Genomic DNA, 20,408 nt, shown 5'->3' with positions numbered 1-20,408 from the left:
CTTACAAGGCCTGAATCCTAAAACCAGAACTGCATGGCAGTAACAGATTTTTGACATTAGCTCAGAGGCCTCAAGTTTAGGAATATCAAACTCAAATAGAAGTTTAAATGTTTCAGTTTTGGTCAAACAATTTCAGGAAATCTATTTTCCAACCTGTTGGTTACAGCACATTTCTTTAATATGTTAGTCCAAACTTCATAGAGCAACTCTGGGATTTCAAAGAATTCCCTTCACTTAAGGAAACCAATTAACTTGAAAGTTGTGTTTTTTTGTCAATGCAGCTAACATTTGTTGTTGCTCTGAATCAGCAAGGGGAGCTGTGCCAATAATCATTTGAGCTGGTTCTGTAAATTCAATTAGTGATTAAAAATCACTGCTGCAAAAGTGTTTCATGTTGGAACCCAAATGCTCTCTCTTTTAAATGAATATTATTTTAAGTAAAATACATGTCCACTTTAATGGGGAAGCAATTTAAAGGAGTCTTTTCTCCCCCTCTAAAATGTGCTTTTAGAATTTGAGTGCAAATATCTAATTTCGTAATTTTAATCATAAAGCTTCTTCTCAGAATACCATATTTCAAACAGCATCACGAGTGTAGAGACAGAATGGTTTTGGCACTAAATGTTTGCTGCTAATGAAGGTTGAGGAAGGGAAAACTGTAGTATGTGCTGCTATAATCGAAGACCAATAATAACCATCCCTAAGAAGGAAAGGGAAAAAAAGCTCCTCTAATAACATGAAGCAACAAACAAGACAGTTATTACCATAGCACTCAGTAGCAAGTAGCTCAAAATTTGGATCCTGAACTATCTTAAATTGAGGAAGATGTAAATGTGTTTGGATGCAGGGGTTTGGTTTGTTCCATTATAGAAGCAGGAACCAGCTACAGAATTTGGATCTGGATCCACCAGTTTCAACACATAGATTTCTTAGAATCTATGAAAACACGTGCTTTCCCCCACCAAAGTTCAGAGGGATTTAGATTCAGGAATTTGGTTTCAGCCCATTTCCATTTGGAAATGGTCCTGTAACAGACCCACTTCCCTTTCCAAAAACCTAGTCTCACTGCTCATTTTTCAGAATGTTTTCATTCTACAGTTCAGAAGGCAGTTTTCCATGGAATTTATCTGTAAACAAAAATCAGAACCAGTTATGTTTAGTAAGGTAAGAAGGCAAATTTAATTCATGTGTTTGCTCACACCAAAAATAAGACATATTTTGAGAACTCTTAGCAGATAAAAAGAATAGATGTTGGCAGTTACAGCAGAGATACCAAGGAATGAGTGAGCATAAAGATTCTCTCTCAAGATGGTCTTTCTAGTTCCAGGTAGAGGCATATTGGTAAAATAGTAACAAAATTAGAAAAGTAAAATGTATCTCTTCAGTACTAGCCTCTGCAGAACTGGAGAAACTGCATTGCATCATGGTTGTTGCTACTGCTTCTTCCCTAGGTGACACTGCACCATGTAAAGAGCAGGAGGACTCTGCATTTTCCAGCAAACAAGTGGTTGTCAAGAAGCCGTGGAGCTGGAGATATTATATGTGAACTCCCAGTAGAAGAAACAGGAAAACCCATTTATCCAAGTACGTGTATACTTCGGAAGTACACACTTAGATGTACTGGATTCAGGTTAGCTGTGTTATCTTTCACAAGCAGTATATTCATAAAGGTATTATTAATAATTGCAAAAAACACTTAAATTTAGTTCTTGAAAATATAATCTCTGCAAATGTGTGCAAGACAGATTTGTGGTGGTGTCTTCATTATGACTGAAGGTTGACCACATATGAATTGTGATCTCTCTGTATGAATAACTAACTTGTGTTTTCCTTTCTCGGTTTTGCAAGTTGTGAGATACCACATTTATGTTTACACTGGCCATTTGGAGCAAGCTGAAACAGACTCTCCGATCTACCTATGTATCTATGGAAAGAGAGGAGACTCTGGTCTAAGACTTCTGCATAAATCTGATATGCCAATGAAATTTCAGAGAGGAATGGTAAGTTTGAGCAAGGAAGTTTGCATATTCACAGAGACATGTTTAAAGTAGCCTTTATACATGCTTAAAATTGGTTTTGAGGGGAACTAATCGAAATCTTGGAGACAGACACACTTCAGTTTATTTAGCTACTCTTTTATTAAAGATTTTCATAGATATAATACAGTACATTTGGTGCTTGCCATTTCTGGGAGATGATAATATAAGTGAGGAAAAAACAGGACATAGTAAACCAGAAATGAATAATGGAACAAGACTAAAAATGGGAAGTTGGGTGGGGGGGAAGGAGGCAACATTAAGGAGAATAAAAGAATAGAAAAAGAAAGAAAAAAAAATCAAGATGAAGAGAAAAGCCACAAGGGAAAATACAGACATTTTCAGTCAAAGCATAAGAGATCAAAATTGGACACAAATGAGTGCACAAAAATTGTTTCATGGCTTCAAATCTCAGTAGGAACATTTGCTGTCTATTTCTTCTAACACATGGCAGTTTTGTAAAGCATTTTGATACTGATGAATGCAATCCAGGTGTAAATGAAACTATCTAATTTGTCTTTCATGTACCTAAGAGCCTTACCATAAGTAAAATACACAAGCTGCATTCTGCAGCATGGTTTAGTGGACTGAGCAAGAGACCGAATTTCAGAAATTACTGAGTTCTAATTCTGGTCCTGTCACTGAGGATATGTCTACACTGCAATAAAACACCAGTGGCTGGCCCATGTCAGCTGACTCGGGCTTATGAGGCTCAGATTGCAAGGCTATAAAATTGTAGTGTAGCTGTTCGGGCTCGTGTAGGCCCAGAGTCTGGATTCCAGCCCGAGCTCAAATGACTATGCTGTAATTTTATAGCCTCGCATCCCGAGCAAGCAGACATGGGCCCGCTGCAGGTGTTTTATTTCAGTGTTGACATACGCTGACTTTCTGAGTGCCCTTGGCAAGTCACTTGGCCTCCACTGTGTCTCAGTTTCTCCATCTGTAAAATGGGGGGAAATGAATGCTTACTAACCTCACAGGTTATATTGACATATTTGAGGAATACTTATAAAATGCAAAGCGTATATAAATGCTAAATTATTCAGCACAGTAGAACATCCCAGATACATTGAGAAACTGCAGGTGGATCTGTGCCAATTTAACAGCATAGAATATAAATCTGCCCTATTAGTAATGCATTAGATATAAAGTACTGCACAAAGGAGTTGAAATTCAGGACATAAAGTTGCCTGAGAGACCTCTTCTGGGTAGGCTGATGAGAGTGTCCTGTATTATATTATTTATACAAAACTGCTAAGAGTGAGGAGATTCTATTATTCACCTTATTTGTTACAGAAGCTGGAAGGTGTGTGGTGAATGAGGCAGGGGACTGCAGGAAAAGAAAGTATCATCTGCTGGTTCAGGCAGTTGAATACTGCCCTGGAGAACTGGATTCTATCCCTGTCTTTGCCACAGAGTTCCTAACATGATGCTGGGAAAGTCACTTAAACCAGACTTTCACAGGTGGCCACTGTGTTCCTCATTTTCTAGGTACTCAACTTGAGATGCTTCAGCTCTGATTTACTAACTTGTTGAGCACTCAGAGCTGGAACTGAGGTTAATGGGAGCTCTGCTCTGAACATGTAAAGTGGTATAAAATGCTGAGTTCTCTGAAAGATCTGGCCCTAAGCTTCTCAAATTGAGCACCCAAAATTAGATGACATTTTTGACAATTTTGGCTTTAATCTCTGTGCTTCAACTTCATCATGAAATGGGGATAATAATACCACTTCACCTCACCTCACCAGGGTATTGTGAACACCAGTTCATTAATCTTTGTAAAGAACTGAGATGCTGCAATGACTGCATCGCAGAAAAACCCACGAGGAAATGAACAATTCTGTATTCGGTGCAAGGTTTGGTTGTTGTGCAGTAAATAAAGCGAAGGGGGGGGAGGGGGGCCCACACAGAATAAAAAGGATAAAAAGAAATATTGGATAGTTACCCATTCAGTGAGCACTGTCCATCCTGTTCACTGAATGAAGCAGGGGGTCCTGTGGAAAATATAGTATGTGGTCATATAATTAAAGAATGTCTCATAATGCATATGCACAAGGGGGCTGAACTAAGGTTACATGGACACCCCTAATTCTGGCATTTCCTATCTTTAGAATGCTTGACTTTACGACCTTAGCATGCTTTTAGCATAGGTTTTTTTGGATCTCTCTCTCTCTCTGTGTAATAAATTTATACTTTTCATCTCTTCCCTTTGAGTTTTTCTGTTAAACTTAGAGAGAGAATTTGCACAGTGAACTGTATGCTCTTCATGAGGTCAAAACTAGGCCAACCTGAATCTGTCACCTGATCAGCTGCATGCCTCCATTAAAGCAATCTTCATCAAACTTTTGCACAAGTCTAAATGGATAAGCAGAACAAAGTGGCATGCCAGATTTCAGCTTTTTCAGTATAATGACATTCAAATGGAGGGGGGAACCCCACATGAAGCAAATATGTCCCTTACTAAGAAAATAATGTTACAGTATTGTAAAGTAATCACCCCAAACACTGCTCAAGCATTATTGTAAGGTGTACTGGATCAGTACTGAAGAATTTTGCACTACTTTTGGGGAAGGATCGTAAAGGTAATTTACATGAGGTTTTTGCCATTATTATTACATTCAGATTTTTAGCTTGTCCACTTATTACCTGATCCAAAATCCATTGAGTCAATGGAAAGACACTGGATAACTTCGATGGGCTTTGAATCTACCCCGTTGGGAACAATCTGACTCCCATTATATCCAATGGGAATCTTTTCCTTGGCTGTAATGAGAGTTGGATCAATGCCCTTAAAATACTGAGCAGCTTTTAGCTTTTCTTACTGCTGTTATAAAATGGTGTCTGCACTGTTGTCTTCTAGGTGGATATGTTTGAAATGGAAGCTGTATCTCTTGGAAAACTGCAGAAGGTGCTATTGCACTGCGAGGCCAGTAACAAGGCGCAGTACTGGTACTGTGAGAAAGTAATCATCAGAAAAGCTGGGAAGGACGCTGAATATATTTTCAACTGTGAGAGGTAGTATTTACACTACAGCCCTTTTGTTTTTAAACCAGCGTTGTCTTCCCAAATAATCCTTTAAGGCTACATACCCTTTGGATGATACCCATGTGAAACATTTAGCCAATAAATATGCTCAGTTTGGTTTTTCCAGGACCAGCCAGATAAACTCATATTACTTATCACTCCAGGATTGATTGCTTAATTTAGTGATTGCCAGGTAGTGTGTGCCAAAGGCTAACTCCGTACTTCATAATGTTATATGATTGGCTTGTGCAATCCAACCTGTGTCCCATGTGGAGCAATGCTCTAAGATGGTGGGTGAGAATTTCCCATGGAAGAAGCAAAGATAAATTATACAAACAGGTTTTTAAATTAAAGCCTAATTCTCCATGGGACATTCACGAGGAGCACAATCCAGAAGTAGCATTTGTTCTTGCTGAAGAGATGACTGAGATGCCAAAAAGGGGAAAGTTTTCTGGTGGTTACCTAATTTAAGCTATTAAATCAGTATAACCTCCCCCCTCCTCTCCCCCCCCCAAGCAAGCAGGGGTTACACCAGCATAGCGTAACAAGAAAAGAAGAGCTGTGGAAACCAAAAACCTGCTCAGGCCCATATGATAATACTTACACTGCAAATTCTGATAAATGTGAATAACTTGATGTGAGTAGACCCATTGAAATTAGTGGATTGATAGGAGGTAATGTGCCCCAGTGGACAGGTCTCTGGATTCAGGGTCAGGAGACCTAGTTTGTATTACCAGATCTATTGTTGATTTGGTGTAAATTTGGGCAACTTGCTGAAATTCTCTATGCCTCAGGTTCACTATCTTTAAAATAGAAATAAAAATATTCACTCACTTTTGTAAAATGTTTTGAGATTAAGGCAACCCTATAAATTATTATAATTATTTTTATTAATACTGACAAGAGTAGGGATTTCTCATGTGAATAAGGGATGCAGGTTTGGGCACATACTAGTTGGTGTTTCATCAATATACAAACAACACTCTGACATTAATCAGACAGAAGGTTCTATAGAGAAATGAGGCCAGCTGCCTACCTCAAGCAAGAAAGATCAGCTCAGTATCAAATCCGTCCTCCAGTGGGTCACATGGCTCAGACTTCATGCATGACAGGGCACTTCGGTGTATTCATTCTGTGATAATTAGCACCTAGGAGGCTGGTCAGCAGAAAATATTCAGCAGCAGAGGCTGTAAAGGTGAAAAGGAAAGAGAATTTATATCATTCCTGCCTTTTGCGGCTGCTATAAAAAGAACACTGCTACTGACGAGAGTTTAAAATAGGGCAGCAGGACCACCAAGGGATGGCTTCTTTATTGGCCAAAGAAGCTGCAATACAATGCACTTCTCAAGGAAGGAAAATGCTTTGTTCCTCAGACATGCTTCTGATATGCTTTATCTTCACTGCCTCATGGCTTTATTTTCATTTTATACTGGAAGACTTGATTCCCCCCCGGTTCAGATACCATATTCCTTAATTCTCTCAGTTAATATATATATATATGGAGATATACACCTATCTCATAGAACTGGAAGGGACCCCAAAGAGTCATTGAGTCCAGCCCCCTGCCTTCACTAGCAGGACCAATTTTGCCCCAGATCCCTAAGTGGTCCTCTCAAGGATTGAACTCACAACCCTAAGTTTAAAGAAGAACAGGAGTACTTGTGGCACCTTAGAGACTAACAAATTTATTAGAGCATAAGCTTTCGTGGACTACAGTCCACTTCTTCGGATGCATATAGAATGGAACCCTAAGTTTAGTAGGCCAATGCTCAAACCACTGAGCTATACCTCCCCCATAATCTGGTAAATGTCAACATTTTTTCTGACTTAATAGAATCCTGACTTTTGATTTTTTCACAGGCAAAATCCAGCCATTCTCATGGATGTCAATTAAAATGTTGTTTCTGTTTTGGGTTTTTTAAATTATACAACAACATGTTTTCAGCATTTAGGATTACACAATATATCTGTATCACCTGGTTTTAAGGGGAGAGCAGCATAAATAAACCAACAGCTCAGTGTGTGCTGTAGCACTGAAAACTAGAAGGGCAGTTAGTTAATGTATTAAGGTTCTTAGGATCTGGTGTTATGAAATGCTAAGTGCTGCTTTCAAGGTGTAGTTGAAGGTGCTCGGCACCTCCTGGGATTGGGCCTGTTAGTGAGCTGGTGGGAAGGTACCAAGGTACCTGCTCTCTGGCCCTGATCTGTGGAACTATGTATGTACCTGATGTTACGCACATGCCCAATGCTTTTCTGATCAGGGCCAGGAAGCTCAGAACCATACAGGATCAAGCCCCAGCAGCCTCACTGTACAGCAGTCCATAACTACTGATTAATGAAGTGGCTCTCATGTGGAGATTGCAATAGCCTTACAATGTGGAAGGAAAAAGGTCCTCTAAGAATAATCCAGAAAAGAGAAAAAAACAAGGAATCCTTGTGGCACCTTAGAGACTAACTAATGTATTTGGGCATAAGCATTCGTGGGCTAAAACACACTTCATCAGATGCATGGAGTGAAAAATACAGTAAGCAGTATAGGTATTTTACAGCACGTGAAAAGATGGGAGTTGTCTTACCAAGTGGGGCTGTCAGTGCTAAGGAGGTCAATTCAATTTAGGTGGAAGTGGCCTATTCTCAACAATTGACAAGAAGGGGTGAATATCAGAGGGAAAATTACTTTTTGTAATGACCCATCCACTCCCAGTCTTTATTCAGGCCTAATTTGATGGTGTCCAGTTCACAAATTAATTCCGGTTCTGTAGTTTCTCATTGGAGTCTGTTTTTGAAGTTTTTTTGTTGAAGAATTGCCACTTTTAAGTCTGTTATTAGCCCATGAAAGCTTATGCCCAAATAAATTTGTTAGCCCCTAAGGTGCCACAAGGACTCCTTGTTTTTGCTGATACAGACTAACACGGCTACCACTCTGAAACCAGAAAAGAGAGAGGAAATCAGAATGTGAAAACCAGAAAAGCAACACGTAAATGGATCAGTGTTTAATGTTCTCTGTTTTTAGTCAGCAAGGCATAAACCACATCTTTAGAAAATGGTTATATTCTCCCCTTTTAAATCAAAGCTCCTGTTTTCTGAAAATAAAGAGCTGGCTATTTATCAGGGGATTAATTGACCTTTTCCCTCAGGTGCCACTGTTAATCATTTCTGGTTATTCTCAGCATCTATTCCTGTTGTTGCAGACCTGGCTCCTTTTCTTTGTCAGTTTCATGCTATTCCTTGGTGTGAAATTGACATGTGGTGCTTGGAAACAGATAGGATGAGACACCCAGATGCAGTTCTGATTTTCTGGCGGGTAGAGAAAATTTGAGAAATTGAACATTTTCTCTTGTGCCTTCAGCTGAATCATTTTTGTTTCCTATGAGGCAAAGATTGTTTTGCACACACCAAGCAGGCGTATACTGCCTGATAGGTAGCACAAGTACGACAGATCTGTTGTCAGAATGTGGGAGGAGGAGAACCCCTGAAGAGAGTGCAGGCATCCTGCATACCTCACAGCTGAGCATCAGAGGGGCTTCCTCTACCCTGACACTCCAGGGAGTTTTGACATGAGTTGGGAGGGGTATGCACCTGCAACTTTGTAGATACCACTACTAAATCTCACCTCCCCCCATTTGGGAGTATAGTTGTAACACCGATGACTTGTCGGTAGCCGGGATTAAACCTGGGATCTCTGGGGCTCAATGCATGAGCCTCTTTAGCATGAGCTAGAACAGTGTTTTTCAAACCAAGGGTCGCAATCCACTATTGGGTTGCGGCATGTAAGGCGCTGGGTCACCTTGCTCTGGTGAGCACCGCCGACCGGGACGTTAAAAGTCCTGTCGGCAGTGCTGCCCAGCTAAGGCAGGCTAGTGCCTACCTTTTCTGACCCTGCGCTGCACCCCCGAAGCAGCCAGCAGCGGGTCCGGCTTCTAGGTAGGGGGGCCATGGGGCTCCGCGCGCTGCCCCTGCTCCGAGCACCGGCTCCGCATGTTCCCGGCCAATGGGAGCTGCGGGGGCAGTACCTGCGGGCGAGAGTCGCGCAGAGCCACTTGTGCACCTCTGCCTAGGAGCCACTTGTGTGCCTCCGCTAGGAGCCAGACCTTCGAGGGTACAGCACAGTCCACGGTGCCAGGACAGGTGGGAAGCCTGCCTCTGCACCCCGGATGCGCTGCTGATTGGGAGTCACTAGAGGTAAGTCCATGCCCCAATCCCCTGCCCCAGTCCTGAGCCCCCCAAACCCAGAACCCCTTCCTGCACCCCAAACGCTTCATCCCCAGCTCCACTCCAGAGCCTGCACTCCCAGCCCAGAACCCTGACCCCCTCCGGCACCCCAACCCCCTGCCCCAGCTCAGAGCCCCCTCCCACACCCTGAACCCCTCATTCCTGGCCCCACACTGCAGCCCTCACCCCCACACCCCAAACCCCTTCTCCCCAGCTCCATTGGGTCGCAGGCATCAACAGTTTTCTTCAACTGGGTCCCCAGAAAAAATGTTTGAAAACCACTGAGCTAGAAGACACCGGTCTCTTAGCCAAAATCTAGCAGGTTAATCAGTCTCTAGCTGGTCTAGCTGCCACTAAAGGGAGACAGAGTGCCACACCAAGCAGGCATGGGTTACACAGTGGCAGAGGTGACTGCAGCTCTGAGGCTGGAACAGTGGAGGAATGCAGGCCAGTGGAGGAAGAGTCCATCCCACTTGACCTCTCTGTCACTGCCTGCCCTGTACTTAGATGCCTTGGTGCTATGCCGCTGTGGTTCAGACCCAAGATCTCACCCTGGCTCTCACCAGCCTAGTTACTCCTTTCAGGGTGACACCAACATGCTTTCAGTCCCAGGCCTTCCCAAATCCATCCTTCCAAAGTTCTTAATTACCAGACACTTGGACAAATGCCCTCTGGTTCATCGCCCCCTCAAGGCATGAACCCAGCCCCCCAGACACCAGTTTACTTTGGCACACACACTCCACACAGTTTGCACGTGAGAGACCTGTTTGGGGTAAAGCTAAACAAAAGGCTTAAGTAATAGAAAAGCCACAGATTCAAAGATGAAATAGTAAGGGAGAACAAACATATACAAGTGACACAGAAAAGAAACACAAAGATGAAACCCTTTTCTAATACAAGTTATCTATTGCCTTTGAAGAGTTTCCCAGCATACCCGTAGCTGTAATAGAATCCAGGAGTTCATGGACAGCACTTGCCAAGTGACTGTCAGAAAACCTTGGAAAAAGCCTTTTACAAGCAGGCTTGTGTCTACTTTTTTTTCTCTCAGTCCATGATGACTCATATTTATTCAGAGTGAAGAAATTCCCTCTTACCTGAGAGCCAGGATGTCTCCATTAACTCCATTGTCTTTTCCTGGATAGACAGTGGGTTGTTGCTTGGAGCCGGTGTCGTATAAATCCCTGTCTTGGAAGGTGCCCTCCAGGCTGTGATATGTAGTTGAAATTGTAGTACAGGTTATGAGCACAGTTTCTATATGCATAAATACATAGGTTCATAACCACAGATAAGTATACATATCTCAGAATGACCATCAAGTTCAGAATATTCTAGGCTTGCATGAAAGGCCTTACTCAATATGCTTATAGTAGAATAATACAGTCTGCAATCAGTTGGTTCAACTGCTCATTTGGGGGGTTTAAACCTTCTGTTCTCCCCTTGGGCTGTCTGGACCCTGATTGTTACAGCCATTCATGAAAATGAGAAATAGACCCAATGCTGTGCACCAGTGTAAAATGGTTGTATATGAGAGTAACCTAATGGCCCTCTGTCATCCCCTGATTACGGATAAGTAAAGTGAGCTAATTCCAGCTCGTTTTCTCTAACTTCTAATATGCACCAACTATCTCTGTGGATACTCCCATCCTGGGGTGTCATGTCATGGGGCTTTCTATAGGCTGGCTTCTTCTTCAAATGGAACAAATACTGTAGGCACTTCTGGCCCAAGGACTGAGAGTTTACCTTTAAATAAAAATAACTATCTCTTTGAGGGGTAACTAGGCTAGAGTTATGGGGAAGGCAGTCCTTATCCAAATCCTCTTTAAAATAAGACACCTTTGATTTTGATTCAGCTGTTATGGTTGAGGCTGGATCTTATTTTTTCCACATCAGTTCTCTGCTATCTTGAATGTTGTCTTTAGGCCCCAATCCTGCAAAGGTACAGTTTATGTCAGCAAGAGCTCTTAAACCTGCACAGTCCCTTTGTAGGATTGAGGCCTGAATTTGTACTATGTATCAAACTATACTGCACCTGCTCAAGAGACAATTCCCCTGCTACTACACATGTTTAACATTCAAAATAATCCTCCGATCATTCAGTTACATGCAATGAAGAACAAATTGATTCCAATCTTCTTTCTTATTTGCTTGCTTATGCTCAGGTGGCTTCCATTTATGTCCCAGGGAATAATTCACTCAGAAATCGAGCTCTACCCTGAAGGTAAGGGTTATTGTTACACTATGGAGATGAAATCAATAATTTGTGTGGTTTGCTCAGAATCTTCGTGCTGAATTTATACTTAAAATTTAACCTTTAACCCTTTTGCAGCTTCCATAGTTCCATTTCCCAAGGCAAGTTTTTATATATGTGTGTGTTTATTAATTATATTATATTATATTAATTAGGAGGTGAGAGAGGGAGGATTTGCTTATGCAGGAGCCCAAGGGTTAATATCACACTTATCTTTCCCTTCACCTTTTCTTAATGTAACCAGCCAGGTCTATTATTAACTGCACTTCATATTTTATTTTTGGCAGAACTGCAAATAAATCATCAGCTGAAAATGCAAGATGAAGCAAATGGTAAATCCTGCTGCTGCTTTCTGTAGTCTAATCAAGAGTATCTCTGTTTCAGAACTACCTGCCTTGCACATTTTTTGCCTATTTATTTGCTTTTAAAATTTTAATTAAAATACACAATTAGACTATTGCAGTAAGCCCTGAACTCTTCATTTTGATTTAAATGATAAATCACTTCAATGGTGCTATTTGAAAATTCTTTTCCTTATTCTATCATTTTTAATGCCAATAATTTTGGGGTCTTTCACTGGTTATCTGGGCATTTATAATTTGCCTAGTAATTAATGACAATCCATCTTAATTTTACTTTCTTCAGTTAATCTTTCCATCATGGCTCTGTGGCTTTTGTCACCCAAGGCCATGTATAATTAGCTCTTTCCATTAGTTCTCCATTTTCCAATTCTACCTGCAATTTCTTGTTTGTTCAGATTGACTTTTCTGTCCTGATTCAATTACGTTGTATATATCTGAATAACACACAACTTTCCCCCCTGGCTGTAAGGAATACTTTATGCTGGAGCTTGAGCAACAATTTAGAAGATGTCAGGAGAAAGTTTTAAAATGTGTTCATAATTCACTGTAGTAATCAAGATATCCACTGAGACCCAAGTACCTCTTTTCAAGTGGTGTCCCTAAGGCAAATGGTTAATTATAAAATTTGTATCTATTATACAAATTATATTCAAATCCACATTTTACTTGTATAAATTTTATTTTGAATAACAACTACTTTTGCCTTAGTCCTTTTATTGCTTTTCTCAGAAAGAACATTTTCTATGCAGTTACCAGGCTCTGTACTGGGGTTTGCTTGTTAGTACTGCCATAGTTCCACCAATCCAGTTCCTAGCCTTTAGTCAGTTTTAGAAGGAACTCTGTCTAGTTCTTCCTGCGTCCACAGAACTGGGCAATGCATTGTATCAATTCAGCCAAGTGTGTCTGACTGTGCAATAAAATTACTGCATATAGAAATGGCCACTTAAGTCTAGAAAAATGATGGGGAGTGGGGTTCTAAGCTGATGATGCATTCAGTTCACTTATTTTCAGTGGACATTACAGGCTTGGGCCTGCAAAGAGCACTCTGAGTTTAGCATCTTGACCCTGATCCAGAATCAGAATGAAGCACCATCTTGCTGGCCAGTAGAGCTGGTTGATAAAAATCTGAGTACCCTTTTTTTTTTCTGTTGAAACTGAAATGTTTTGTGGATACCTATTGGCTTTGATGAAAATATCCTCAGTTGTAGGCTATATGAGAAATGAGCCTATCCTAGAATGCCACTAGCCCAGTGGTTAGAGTACTTACCTGAGGCTTGGAAGGCCCAGGTTTAAGTTCTTGATTCAGAGCAGGGACTTGAACCAGGACTCCAACATCCCAAGTTATACTGGGCTATAGAGTCAGTCTCTCTCTGTTCTATTGGATGCTCAATTATTTATACACAATGTAACAACGCCAACAGGACATATTGAGAGAGAAACTGACTGATCTTACAGCCCATCCCAGTGGTTAGGGCACTTGCTTCCAGGTGTGGATTAGAAATTCTTGAGTTCCTTATCCCATACATACACTTCACTGTATCATTCTCCTTGTATGTCTTTATTACCGTCTCCTCCACTGCCACACACTCCTTTTACTTCTGCATCTCTTCTTATACCAAACAACAAATCACATTTCAAAACTTTCAGTGTAAGCAAGATGGGTGCAAACCAAGACCCCCACCATGCCTCTGGGAAAATTCACACCTGGTTGAGATTAGGATTTGGACTTTAGTGATGGCCCCGTACTGCATAACAATCCAAATTTAAACCTGAATCCAGATATCCCCATCTTTCGAGAGTTTCAGCTCAGGAGGCACATCTGAACTTCACCGCTTAGGCCCATTTCTACTTATAAAAGGTTCCTTTAGGGATGTCTCCCCTGCGTTTCCCAAATTTAGGCAGAATGTCCAGACTTGAGAGGACTAATAATGATACTCCAAGACTGCATTGCCTGCCTTAAGGACACAAATTGAGGATCATAACTGCCCCTCCTCCTCCTCTCCCCCCCCCCCCCAAACCCAAGCACAACAATCCCACACCATCTAAGGAGATTTTAGGAGAAAGTTCTGTATTAACATCATACTAACATGATGAGCAGTCTTTAGAATGTAGGAGGAAAGACTTTTGGGACACTATAATTGAGGCAACATAGAAATCCAGGCAAAACACATTTAAAATTTAGCACTGCAGTGTCTTTCCACAGAACTTTGGAACTCAGAATTTGAACTAAGGGTACAACATGCTGCATTTTATATCTTGTCAATAATGTTCTTTATTTGTCATGTTATCTCTTAAGTGATGAGACTCCTTTCTTTGCCAGCGAAATGACCCCAAAGTAACCTGGGCTTTCTGAAAAGTAAAATTACATTGTAGGGAAATAGAAAAGGCAGATTTTCATTTTTAAAAATAGTCTTATACACCGAGTGTTGGAGTAGGGAGTCCTTCAGAATCCCCCTTTTCACCTCCTTAATTCTTCTACCTTCAGTATTTGGGGGATAATCCTTCCTCCAATAGAGGTGAATGTATCTCCTGCCACCTGTAAATGTGGTTCCTTTGCTAGGAAAGTGGGTCTCTAGAAATTGACATGAGGGGAAAATTTTTCAAAGGCGCGAAGGGGAGTTAGTTAGCTGTCCAACACCCATTGCCTTTCAATGGGAACTGGGTCTTTAGCTTCCCTCGTGTGTTTGAAACACTCCCGTGAGGTCCTTATTCCCCCCAGAAATTTGCTATATCATTTTCAGTGGGAACGCAGCTCTTACTGGCATGGAAAATAGGAGATCACACTCCCTATCCCAACTCCTCCCCCAGGTTGAAGTAGAACCATTGCCCAAAATAAAGCATTTTGGTCTGATTCCTGAGTCTTGACTCATGTGGCAATTAACAAACCCAAGGCTTTTTATTAATAAAACTGCAGTGTATACCCTGACGTTTATCTACAACAAGTCTGTGGGCTAGGATTTTATTTTGCTTTCTCCAAAATGTTTTGCTTTCTCCAAAATGAATTAAAGTCACTAGGTGGAACCTGTTGCGTGCGCGCGCGCACACACACACACACATACACACACGGCAAAAACCACAATAAAAGAAATGGCAGAGAGCTCATGATTCCTGCTTCTCAGATGTAGGAGCACAATTTCTCTTTGTGAATTGCTCTTCTTAATGAGATTTGTATTAAGCCGATTGCAGATATTTATATAACGTATGCAGTGTATTGCAGAAGAATTGGCATTAAAGTTTACAGAGATCAGGGATGCCTTATATCAGTGGCTCACAAACTTTTGTGGACCTTTCCTTTAACATAGAGATCCACTCACAGATGATCTCCATCCCACACTTTCCCTCTGGCAACTAGAGTGCTTGGTTACATGACACACTAATATTTGGGCAGGGATAAGGAGACAAGATGAGGATAATTTTGACTTAATTCAAATATTTGTAAAGGTTTTGAAAAGTTCTGATACTTTTTGTTCTATGGAACTTATGGACAGCAGCCAGGAGGATTGTGATCCAAATCCTGCAGGAAAGGATCCCCCCACCTCTATCACAGAGGCTCCAGGTGGGAAATTGCCAGAAATCTCAAGAGAGCAGCCAGTTCTCGTGAGACTTCCAGCCAAACTTTGAGACTTGAGGAGAGGCCAAGATAAGCATCTGAGCTGTTGGATCTTTATCCAAGCTGAACCTGAATTGCTAACATTATTTTGCAATTCAGCCAGCATGTCTCCAAACACCATTGCTTCTCAGGTGCACAATAGTTACAGTCCCCTGGACTTGGCCATGCATGATTTGCAGTAGGCAGCTCCCCAGCCACATAGCAGTTACTGTGATAAAAGTGTTTCCATTTTATTTTTATTCTGCAGAAGGAGACTGGAAGATTACTGTAGTCACTGGGGGCTTCCAAACAGCTGGCACAACAGCAACAGTGTCCCTTTACGCTTATGGAGAAAACAAGTCTTCTGGTCCTATTATTCTGGGATCTGGGAAGCACCAGCTGTTTAATCCCAACAGCGCAGATACATTCAAGGTACAGTTCTGTTTTATATGAACATTGGAGAATTTACGTACAAGACATATTTAAAACGGGTTTACTCAAAAGCAGGTAATATTAATAAAGAGGACTCAAGCAATATGTATATAAACTGGTTTTATTTTTGATTTGTTGAATTGTTCATGGATGGTTTCAGAGTAACAGCCGTGTTAGTCTGTATCCGCAAAAAGAAGAACAGGAGTACTTGTGGCACCTTAATTCTAGCTCAATTGATATGCAAACTAGACACAATCAACTCCGGTTTGAATAAGGACTGGGAATGGCTGAGCCATTACAAACATTGACTCTATCTCCCCTTGTAAGTACTCTCACACTTCTTATCAAACTGTCTGTACTCGGCTAGCTTGATTATCACTTCAAAAGTTTTTTTCTCTTAATTAATTGGCCTCTCAGAGTTGGTAAGACAACTCCCACCTGTTTATGCTCTCTGTATGTGTGTATATATATCTCCTCAATATATGTTCCATTCTATATGCATCCGAAGAAGTGGGCTGTAGTCCATGAAAGCTTATGCTCTAATAAATTTGTTAGTCTCTAAGGTGCCACAAGTACTCCTGTTCTTCTTTTTGTTCATGGATGCTGCATGAAAATTTCCTGGCAGAATGGGGGCATTGTATATTTATGGGGATAGTCAAGTCAGCATATGTGCAGAAAAGTGCATCAAGTAGAAGATTCTTGGAACTTGCTTCCTGTGGCTCTAGGAACTAGCTTCCTGTGGCTAAAATTCTAATTTTAAATAAGCAGAGTTCACGTGCAAGGCAGAAAATCATTTCCTTTTCTTGGATCCATTCTTGATGTCATATTAATAAGGTAGGGCTAAATTATGGTTTGTCCTGCACGGGCTTTGAGGGGAGTCTCTCTCCCCATCCCCGGTACACCTATATGAGCTAGCTGCACCTTGGGGCTAGGGACACAGAAGTAAGCACTGGTACCCCTTCTTAGTCTCTCCTTGGAGTTGGTGGTCAGGGAGGAATGGGGAATGGGCAGAGCTTAGTGCCAAGCCCCCAGTGAGCCAGAGTGGTGTATGTGCTAATTTGCTGCTGGTAAAAGCCAGCAGGCATTGACCCAGGGCCGGGTCTATGTTTTTTGCCACCCCAAGGAAAAAAAGTTTTGGCTGCCCTCCACCCCAGCCCTGGGCTCTCACTGCCCCCCAGCAGTGCCCCCCCCCGCCACCCCAGCGCTGGGCTCTCCCGCTCACCCTACCCCACCCGCACCCCCTGCCGCCCCAGCGCTGGGCTCTCCTCCTCACCCCACCCCACCCGCACCCCTGCTGCCCCAGCGCTGGGCTCTCCTCCATCAGTGCTGACTCCGCCCGCTCCCCGTTGCCTCCAGACGGTCCAGCACTAGCAGGGTCGGGGTAAGCAGCGGGGCTCCCAGGCTGCGCCTCAGCCCAGGGTCCCTCCAGCCCGAGTGTCCCCAGCTAGGAGCCTGCCCGGCCCTGGTGCGGGCGCTGTTCCCCTGTGGCGCGAACCGCAGCGGCCCCAGGGCGCGACACGCTGCTGCTGCCAGGGCCTGCTCTAGGCTTTTGCCGCCTGAAGCAACAACAAGAACAAAAAAAGATGTCCGGAATGCCACCCTTGAAAATGTGCCGCCCCAAGCACATGCTTGGTTTGCTGGTGCCTAGAGCCGGCCCTGTATTGACCACACCCTAGGAGCAATGAGGAAGGAAGGGAAGGAATTGTGACTCCGAGGGGTTCTCAGGGACACAGTGCTTCCAGAGGGCCTCTCGATGGGGTGGTGCAGTTACACAGCCCACATCAGGGTTGTGCCTAAAATCACCTAGTCCACAGTATGTTACTTAGGTTGATGTAGGATAGGGCATAGGAAGCAGATGATGGAGAATTACTACCAGTCACATGGCAATAGGAGGTGGTTTCTTTGTGAATTATATCTTGTGCTTTCCTGTTTGAAGTGCAAAATTAACTAATGCAGATTCTCCCAGTGGAGTGTTGCACACAGGACCTGATCCTCCTCTCACTTATACAGATGTAAATCAGTGCAGTTACAGTGATGTAAAACTGGTGTAAGTGAGGTCAAAATCAGACCCTGAGTGAACATTATGGATTATAGTCATGTCTGTCTGAAGGCAAAATTTAACCCTTCCTCTACCCGTCACTCAGAACAAGTGAACAGGTTCAGTTAAATTAAAATATCATCTTGAATATTTACCTGTCCCTTAAATAAAACCTTTCTGAAGTTTTGTAACAGTTTGGTTAAAGCTATTGGCTAACAGCTTGTTACCTGCCTACTCAGTCTGTTGGAGGGTAGTGACCAGCTCATTAACCTATTTTCCTCCTACTTGTAAGGAATGCAGTGCTGCTCCCTCCAGGTGGATTTCCTGTTCAGGGCTCACCCTGTTCCTCCATGCAGTGCAGCAAGACCTGGTACCTGGACCACTAGGCCTGCTGGTCTGTTCTCAGCAGGACCAGATTCCCAGTTAAACAAAGGGTATAAAAATTACCCCCATTTTAGGATCCAAGTGGTGTAGAGGGAGGTTTGTGTAAGTGAGAATCAGGCCTTTTAAACTTTAGTGACCCTTGGGGAAGCTTCTGCCTGACGTACAACCCGGAATTCACCAAAACCTGCAGGCTGGCCAGATCCATCCCACCTTCTCATGCTCATCTCCAATTCAGCTGCTACTGACAGATGATGGTGATGATAATCAGAGAGCAGATAAATGTAAGCAGCATCCCTTTCCCTAAACGGATTTCTTTCATAATCTTAAATGATGGATTTAATAAGCTCATTGATTTATTTTTAATAATTTACAAGGCAGAAAACCATGCTCTCCAAAAATGTGTTAGTATTTTTCAGTATTGCAAGGCATCCAACTACCGTGCTGTGTTCTAAGAACATCCTATAATAATTTAGTATCAGTTAATAGCACAAAAAGCTGTGGAGTTGTTGGAAAGTAGGATGTTACCTACTGCTATTTCTTACACATCGGTTGTTTCATCCATTAAATATCTTTGTGAGAATCCTGGCCCCACTGTAGTCAATGACAAAACTCCTGTTGACTTCTGAGAGGCCAGGATTTCATCCCTTGTTTAGGAATCTGCTATATGTGGTCTCTGAAGGCCATTTAACTTGCATCTGAATGTATATAGCACTGATATCTGTTTTGGGGTTGTAGTGGGGCTTTTGTTTTTGGTTTTTGTTTTTATAAACCGTGTTACTGATTTTTACAGAAAACCATAAGAATGTATCATTAAACTTAATGGAAAAAACAGAATACACACATGTCCTGCAGAAGGACAATAAAATACCATCCGTTTTCTAATGTCCCTTAGTCACAATTACTGCCACAAGGTGTGGCAGGGAAATTGGCCACAAGTCCCACAAAAAGAGAATGAGATAAAATAAAAAGGCTGAGCCAGACTCCAAAGTAGGAAAGAATAATCCTCACGAAAATCAAGATTATAATAAGCTCACAGATAGCAATGTTACCTTCATATACACTAGTGTAGTTTGTGAAGTATCTGAACATTCTCTCTAAAGCCAGCACAGCAAGTATTCAAGAACATCAAAGAAAGCAAACATGGAGGGCGGGGGGGGGGGGAGCGGTGTGTGTGAAAAGGGATTAAAGTCCAAAGGTAACTAAAATCAAAATCTTTTCTGAGAAATCTGTAACCAAGACTTTATTGATTTATAGGGGGCCTAATTGTGATGTCACTTATACAGGTTTTACACAGTGGGCCAGCTCCACTTATTTCTGATTTACACTGGTTAAGTGAGTAGAATAGTTCATGAATATTTTTGAGATTTAGAGTTTTCGTCCTGACTTAAGATGGGAAGAAATTTTGAACTCTAGAAAATATTCATGGGATGGGGAAAATATGTCCTGCCTGGCTCTATAAGTGAGATCAAAATCATGTTGTGGGTGTGAATTGCACTTTACAGGTGTAAGTATGGCAAGGATCTTTCCCTAAGGTATTAACAATTTAATTGCAGCAGAAAAAATTTAGTGGAGATAGTTTATTGTCTTATGATGGGGAACATCCTTGTTTCTGGCTGGAGTCTAAGGTTCTGGGCTCACAAAGTAGCTGTTTGCTGGCTGCACCACATTGGAGGTAGCTTTCTAGTGCTTTTCTTTCCAAGCATAGGCCGATGGGAAGATTTACTGTTGCAATATCTGCCCTACCTGGTATGCTCATTCTACAAGAATAGGTTTTCCCTGAGTGGTTCTGATAATTTCCCCATGGGCTGAAAGAGGCTATGCTACTACTTGAGGATGGTTTTCTGCCTTTGTCATTATTCATGCATGATTTTCAGTGAATAATTATTCTGTGGAGAATCACATTTTCCTCTAATAAAGAACGTTGCTCTGCCAAGGGGTTACAGTTTGTTTCAAAAATTTAATCTGGTTTCCCCTGTTTACTTCTGCTGCCTCCACTGTATCCAAACTGTTTTCCAAAATACTGATCCTGGCAATGTCTTGAGCAATTAAACTTTTATTGTATTGTAAATTATATTTAAGAGTT

At 41.9% G+C, this 20,408-nt stretch overlaps 1 protein-coding gene across 1 annotated transcript in view; it reads left to right on the top strand.

Moving 5' to 3' along the window:
* The window catches only part of RP1 (RP1 axonemal microtubule associated), a 258,962-nt gene that overhangs the window by 70,990 nt on the left and 167,564 nt on the right, over positions 1 to 20,408 (top strand). Inside the window, exons 19-24 of the mRNA XM_054020164.1 lie at positions 1,452 to 1,584; positions 1,849 to 2,000; positions 4,897 to 5,051; positions 11,432 to 11,490; positions 11,808 to 11,852; positions 15,740 to 15,903. Coding sequence (XP_053876139.1) covers positions 1,452 to 1,584; positions 1,849 to 2,000; positions 4,897 to 5,051; positions 11,432 to 11,490; positions 11,808 to 11,852; positions 15,740 to 15,903 — 708 coding nt within the window. The remainder of the gene's footprint in view (positions 1 to 1,451; positions 1,585 to 1,848; positions 2,001 to 4,896; positions 5,052 to 11,431; positions 11,491 to 11,807; positions 11,853 to 15,739; positions 15,904 to 20,408) is intronic.

This window comes from Malaclemys terrapin, chromosome 2 (assembly GCF_027887155.1).
Source record: "Malaclemys terrapin pileata isolate rMalTer1 chromosome 2, rMalTer1.hap1, whole genome shotgun sequence".
NCBI classification, from domain to species: domain Eukaryota; kingdom Metazoa; phylum Chordata; order Testudines; family Emydidae; genus Malaclemys; species Malaclemys terrapin.
Note: the sequence above shows the minus strand (reverse complement) of the source record. Positions and strands in the feature narration are given on the sequence as shown.